The sequence below is a fragment of the Brachionichthys hirsutus genome, chromosome 19 (assembly GCF_040956055.1).
Source record: "Brachionichthys hirsutus isolate HB-005 chromosome 19, CSIRO-AGI_Bhir_v1, whole genome shotgun sequence".
In the NCBI taxonomy this organism is placed as follows: Eukaryota; Metazoa; Chordata; class Actinopteri; order Lophiiformes; family Brachionichthyidae; genus Brachionichthys; species Brachionichthys hirsutus.
The window spans coordinates 10650970-10657850 of NC_090915.1; the positions used below are offsets into that span (position 1 = coordinate 10650970).

Consider the following 6881-nt stretch of genomic DNA (forward strand, 5'->3'; position numbering starts at 1 on the left):
CTCTGCAGTCAATGTGAGTTTCACACCAGAGGGAGGGGAAGAAGGGATCGTGTTCGGCCGGCCTGCCTGCTATGAGAGGAGAGGAGAGGAGAGTGTGAGTGGAAGGATGTGTCTGCCTTCATCTTTAACTAATCTCCTCTGGAGAGCTGCAGTTGATGTGGGGGGATCCTCTGAGCTTTCAGCATCGATCTGTGGGATTTGGTGCAGGAAGTTGGGGAAGAAGTTTCTAATGTTCTTTGTTACGAGTTCACACAGGGATGCTTAGAATTTAGGGGTGTTTACTTGATTATGCAAACCAGTCTTTGTTTACACACATCACTGGTATGCACTCCTGGGATCAGGGTAAATTACTTGTCAGACGTTGGCAGTATTGCTTGGTCCCCCCCCCCCCCCCAGATGGATTTACATTTTGGTGAGTTAGTTATACGAGTTAACATTAGTATTCCACCACCGCTCACGAACTCCCTGTTGGTTTGAGGATGTTTCCTCTCAATCTGATGCTTCCAGACAGTTAAGGACATCCAGTCTTTGTCTTCGAATGGTCGGTTCATTTGCAGGCAATTATTATCAACTCCAACTGAACATGTTTAACTGTCTAACATTTAAAGAGACAGAGATGTACCCTTCATATATTTTGGTAGAACTGTGATTTAGTGCACTACTTGACTCCACCCTGGACTTTGAGGATTGTTTGCGATCTTGTGTACTAAACTTTGTGATTCTCGGTGAAATGCTTGTTGGGGGCTGCTTCTTTGAATATTTCTACAAGAGGCCAGGAAGCCATTTTTTTTACCCTTTTCACCTTACAATTTCTTGACAAGTTTGGCGATTCGTGTTTCTTGGCAAAACATCACATTTCACTGCGCTGCCCTGACTCCGCCTTGCAGGTTTTGTGAAAAACATTCATAACTTTATCATTAGGATATCTTTTTCTTTTTTTTTTTTTAGTTAATTGAATTGCATTTTTGTTAAAAGGAAATGTACTTTGCACTGTCAAAATTGTTAATAACTTATACTTTGGAAAACTCAGCTCGTCCTTGGAAAGATAAAACTTGATCATTCAAATTATGGGTATGGATTAATCCATAATTTAATTATTACATGCGATGGACGTGCTATTAGCTTTGTCTTTCTCCTCTTTACAGGATATCAGCTACTCGCGTAAGATGTAAATTATGTGTGGCGAGATGTGGCCCAGTCTGACACGAGGTTCACCTCCAAAGGGAGAATCAAACGAGGTTGCAACTCTTCATTTTGTGCATCTGAATTTCTAACTTCTGGATTTGTGTCGTCCTGCAGCCCAACGATCCCGTGACAAATATCTGTCAGGCAGCTGACAAGCAGCTCTTTACCCTGGTGGAGTGGGCCAAGAGGATCCCTCACTTCTCTGAGCTGCCACTCGATGACCAGGTCATCCTTCTACGAGCCGGTACAGCTTAACATATCTTAACTTTTGTGAGCAGAAGGAACCCTTTTATGGTGTAACAAATTGTATTGAACAAGCGTTGGGGTCCTGTAGAAATAAGCACACACTCAAATGTCTGGAAATGTACTCAGACATCGTGTATTTATTTCTCTGTGATATTTTGATAAATAATAAGGACGTATACTACTGTTCATAATCATACACTGGGAAAATATTCTGTTTTACACGGAACTAGTTATTTTGTTAGTATTTAACAGCTCCACCTGATGGACCTGATCGTTTGAAGGGAGTCGACCGCTGATTTATAAGCGATTTAAATGACTGGCGGTGTAATATTTTATATTTTATAGGCTATAGATGGAAAATCCCAGAAACATGTTTTAGCTGATAACAAGGTGCACGAGTTCTCTATCTGTGTCTGTATGTGGGCTGCAAGACGCATGTAAAAGAAACCATTTAATCGATGCGGCCGTGAAACGCTATCTTGGTCATGTGACTAAGAGGACGGTCAGACCCACCAAGGACATTTCATTGTGTGTTTTTTGATGCGTGTGGTAAAACAAGACGCCCACTCAGCATCACAGCGGAGGCAGCTTTAAAACGCTCTTCTGTCCTTGCTGCCTGCCTGTCACTCCAAATTACACCATTACGTTCTAAAGCCACCTTGATGGGGGGGGGGGGGGGGGCTGCACAGCACATATATGATGGAGAGACTTCAGTTTATCAGAGAGAGACATTATTCTGTAGCCCTCATCTCGTCTTCTCTCTCAGGTTTTCTATAAATAACCTCTTTAGTTCTGCTGCATCACGACATAAAAGCTTCCCTCAACTCCACTCATGGGAGAAGAGGCGAGTGTTGCCAGGCAGAACAGCTAAAGGAGCCCTGTCGCTCAAAGGGGGGGGGGGGGGGCGTCTTGCGCCTCCTGTGCTCCCTGTGTCAAGCCTCTGCTTTGGCCCATCAAGCCTGCCGTCTTTATTTTGATGGCAGGCGCAGTTCATCCCTTTTTACACGCCCGTCTCTTCAGAAAGCACGATGGAAATGTTTTAGTAATCGCCCGATGCCTGTGCTTGGGAAAGCTGCACGCTTCACCCGCTGCAGCTTCATTGATTCATTGGAATTCCCTCTTTGTTGTCAGCTTCATTTTGCTTGAATGCTGTGTGAACCTTTGTACAGAGATTTGCTTGTGCCCCCCCCCCCCCCCCGCCCCTGGTCTCATTTTCCTTCCATCCCTCCTCTCATCGCTGCTACAGGTTGGAATGAACTCCTCATTGCATCATTTTCACACCGTTCAATAGCGATTAAAGACGGGATCCTGTTGGCGACGGGGCTGCACGTCCACCGCAACAGCGCCCACAGTGCCGGGGTGGGGGCCATCTTCGACAGGTCAGTGATGCATAATATTTCATTTGGATTATGCAGTAAGCTAAACTACCGTCTAACCCAGATTTAATGGCTTGTAATGAACATTGGTAGTTAATTAATCAACATCCTTCAGTGAGAATTTAGGATTGAAATGGAATTTCATGGAAAAACTTCAAATCGATGAACGTATTTATTCCATCAAAATTAGACTTTGTAGTTTGCTCTAAAGCTGAACTTGATGGTTTATTACCGTGTTAGTAAATTATCAATTTATCACCACACACCCTTAATAATAATAATAATAATAATAATAAAACATTTTATTTAAAGGTGCCTTTCTCGGCACTCAAGGACACCGTACAAATACATACCAAAATAACACATATAGAATAAGAATTTAACTGAATAGAAATGAGTAAAACCAAAATTAATTTAACAGAAATAAATTAAGAAAGTGATATGGTAACAAAATATATATATATATATAAATACTTAGTGACGCGGGAATGTATTACTTAATAAATTAGTCATTAATGTCGTATGCAAGCAGCAACAGGTTATTAATGGCAAGTTACATTTTAAACTTTAGTTTATTAGTTGGTCAAAATATATTGTCTAATTATACTAGTATATAAGGGTAATAAATAATTAATGAATTGCTAATAAACCAATCGTTACAATTTCAAACGCCCTTTAATGAGAATGTGGTTTCATTATTTACAGCATAATGAAACAGAAATACTCACAACTTTAAAGAAGCCGCTCAGGAACTGTCTGCTTCCAGTATCATGGTGTTCATCGTTGTGCAGCCGGGGGGGGGGGGGGGGGGGGGGACTCGTGGCTGGCTGATCTTCCAGCTCTCAGACAGACTGAACTCACAAGATTCAGACTCTCTTTTCGAGGTTATAAAACACAGAAGCTAAATATATTTTTGGGCCTTTAATGAGCTGTTATTTAGCCATTTCTTGTCAGTGTTGAATTTATTAAAAACGAATCGGCTTCTAACCCTTATTACCCGCAGCCTGTCTCTTCCTGTCTGCCCCCCCCCCCCCCCCCATCAGCGTTCACAGCCACAGGACGTATTCCATATCTTGACATTAACTGTGACGAGCATTAAGATACAGAGAAGAGATCGCTCTTTTATCGTCTCCTCTCTCGCTCCACCAAATGAATAAAGCGACTGATAAACTTAAACACTTTTTCTTTTCTTTCTCCTCTTTTCTTTTTTTTTTTTGCTTTTCCTTTCAGGCCCGTTGTTCCTCCTCGGAGCAAATTGAATTAGAATGAGCTTAAGAGCCGCAGTTGAATTTACCATCCGGATGAGAACGGGAGGAGAGGGAAAATAAAAATAGGGTGTGACCAAGTCAAAGAGGGGTGAGGAGTTCGAGCGACTCCACGCGCCGACACTCCCACCGTGACGTCACGTGCAGCCGGTGGGAGTGCTGGTTTTAGATTACAGGTTGTGTTGACGCTGTGGCTTTTCTTTTTATGAAAACCATGCACTAAAAATAATTACTTTGCAGCATTGTAACCTTTTCCACGCATCTGACTGCGCCAAATGTCGGCGCAGGGCATTTGTTCAAAATAGATTTTATTCAAAGAGTATTGCTCCAGAGTGGAATCTGCTTAAAACGCGCCCTCGACACCCCGATGACTTCTGCCGCCTGATGGAGCGCAGAACAAAGTGTGACTGAGTCTGACTGTTCTCCTCTGCAGAGTGCTCACTGAGCTGGTGTCAAAGATGAGGGACATGCAGATGGACAAGACGGAACTGGGGTGCCTCCTAGCCATTGTCCTTTTCAACCCAGGTAACTTTCAATACACGTCAGCTGTGATTGGCTGCTGTAATTTCAAAACAAGCATCCCAGCAATGAAGGTAGTGGCCTAAAAAAGGGAAAGGAAGCTATAACGGTGGCAAGAATTCACTTTCGCTTATGTAGCTTCCACGTGAAAACTCATTAAAGGGTTGTTGCCAAGCGGGCACGTTAAACATCCACAATAAGTGACAACCACGTGACCATGACATCACTCGAACATGATGCTAATTAAAGTGTGTCACTGGAATCTGTGTCGGAGTACCGGAGTGTCCGTGGAAACCTGCCGGGCCGCTCCTGCAGCATCTTCCACTTCCCTGCGTCCGGTCACCAATCCAGAGCATTTTACACATGTTCACCAAAAGTACAAGACAAAATTCCTTTTTGTGGGTTTAATGAGGACAGCAGAAGTAGCAGATTATTCAGTGCTTGAAATAGAAAAAACAAAATAGCCAACAGTCAAAATACTGATTAGTTTCGTCTAATTTTAGTTTTTATGGCGTTTTCCCGCCAGCCAGAGAAGTGGCAGATTTACTTAAAGCAATGCCTGTTCTGTTCTGTTCTGTATTAAGCCCGGTCCCAGGGCGCCAGCGTGTACCAAACTAACCTCAGAGTGTGACCCAAGGTTTAATGCCCCCCCCCCCCCCCACCGCCCCCTGTTCCTCTGGGGGCCACTGTGGATCAGCCCAGACACACTGATCTTGTGTTGCTCATCCAGGCCCAGTGACCCCGGTTCACTTCTCTGCCTGATTCCTTGTTAATTAGGCTTTCACTGGGCTGATCTGAGGGCGAAAGCAAAGGGGGAGGCGGGGGGGGGGGGGTAATTCCTTTCCCACACTGTGATTGAGTCCAGTCTTTGACAGCGAATCTACATTCATTATTTTGTTGATCAGAAATGCTTATCTGTTTACCGTGTCTGTGCTGCAGCAGACGCGGGACGGGTCGAGCCCCCCCCCCCCCCCTCGGTCTCAGCGCTTCGGTTGCTGTTGTTGTTTGTTTGTTTGTGTTTGTTTATTTATATTTGGATGCAATGTGTGTGTGTCTCCCCCACAGACTCCAAAGGCTTGTCCAACCCCAGCGAGGTAGAAGCTTTGAGAGAGAAAGTTTACGCGGTCTTTAGAAGCCTACTGCAAACAGAAGTACCCCGAGCAGCCCGGCAGGTACGGAAGAGTAGCTGCACACGTTTGAGATAAGCTGCAATCACTGTGCATAGGAATAATTTACCATTTTTAATATTGGCTCTCCTCTCCTCCTCATTTGCCGTGTCTTCATATGCATTTCCTCCCCAGCCTCCTCGGGTATTTGGGTTTTATCAGCTGCATATCATTAATACAGCCGAATGCACACATTTGAAAGCGCGTGCACGCTCCATCTGTTCGGCGCACGCTCGAACCTCGCTGCGCTCTCCTGACAATCAGCTGTTGTTGTTGTTGTTGTTGTTGGACTCACAAATACTGGGTGGAATAAAGTTTATAAGCTGTCAAAAATACGGAAACATATTTTTAGGTTCTTGCGTGAAAACTTCTCAATTCTCCGCGCACACTTTTTTCAGTGTGTTCTCCGAGCGTTTCCCATCGTGGTCACCCGCCCTTCCCTCCTTCTTCTTTCTTATCCAGCTCATCATACTTTTCCCGTTTTCATCCCCTGCACTTGTGTGTGTGTGTGTGTGTGACAGATTCGCCAAGCTGTTGCTGCGGTTACCGGCGCTGCGCTCCATCGGCCTCAAGTGTCTAGAGCACTGTTCTTCTTCAAGCTCATCGGCGACACGCCCATCGACACCTTCCTCATGGAGATGCTAGAAGCCCCTCATCAAATGACATAGTAGCAGAGGAGGGTCGAGACCCCCCCCCCCCCCCCATCTCTCTGCCTTGGATCGGGAGCAAGGGACAGATCACTTTGAATGGAGGCCTTCTCTCTCGCTCCCTGTGATGTGTTTCAAATCATCACATCTCTGTTTTATTACCTTGTAAAATATATATAAATAAGAAATATATATATATATATATATATGAAAATCACACGGCGACCGGAGAAGCAACGGTAGACTGGAATAAGGCCGGACGAGGGGACAAACGAAATGTATTGAGCCATCTTTTCATCCTTTTCCTGCACCTTGACAAGAGAAACGTGGAGCCGTTACACAGTTATGTACTTACAGGTATTCCAAAAACGAATGGCTTGGATGCCGTATTTGGACACTCAGCGTTGTGATCAGGACAATCGTGGACTAGGAGAGGAGCCCTCGCTTCTCTTTCAGGACTGGACTGACTTTGGGGAG

At 44.6% G+C, this 6881-nt stretch overlaps 1 protein-coding gene across 1 annotated transcript in view; it reads left to right on the forward strand.

The window, feature by feature from the left end:
• LOC137908864 (retinoic acid receptor RXR-alpha-A-like) overlaps positions 1–6425 on the forward strand; it is a 28899-nt gene extending 22474 nt beyond the window's left edge. The window contains 7 exon segments of the mRNA XM_068753287.1: positions 1300–1429; positions 2678–2810; positions 4506–4597; positions 5657–5715; positions 5717–5763; positions 6279–6340; positions 6343–6425. Of these exon segments, the coding sequence (XP_068609388.1) occupies positions 1300–1429; positions 2678–2810; positions 4506–4597; positions 5657–5715; positions 5717–5763; positions 6279–6340; positions 6343–6425 (606 nt within the window).
• The last annotated feature ends 456 nt before the right edge of the window (positions 6426–6881 follow it).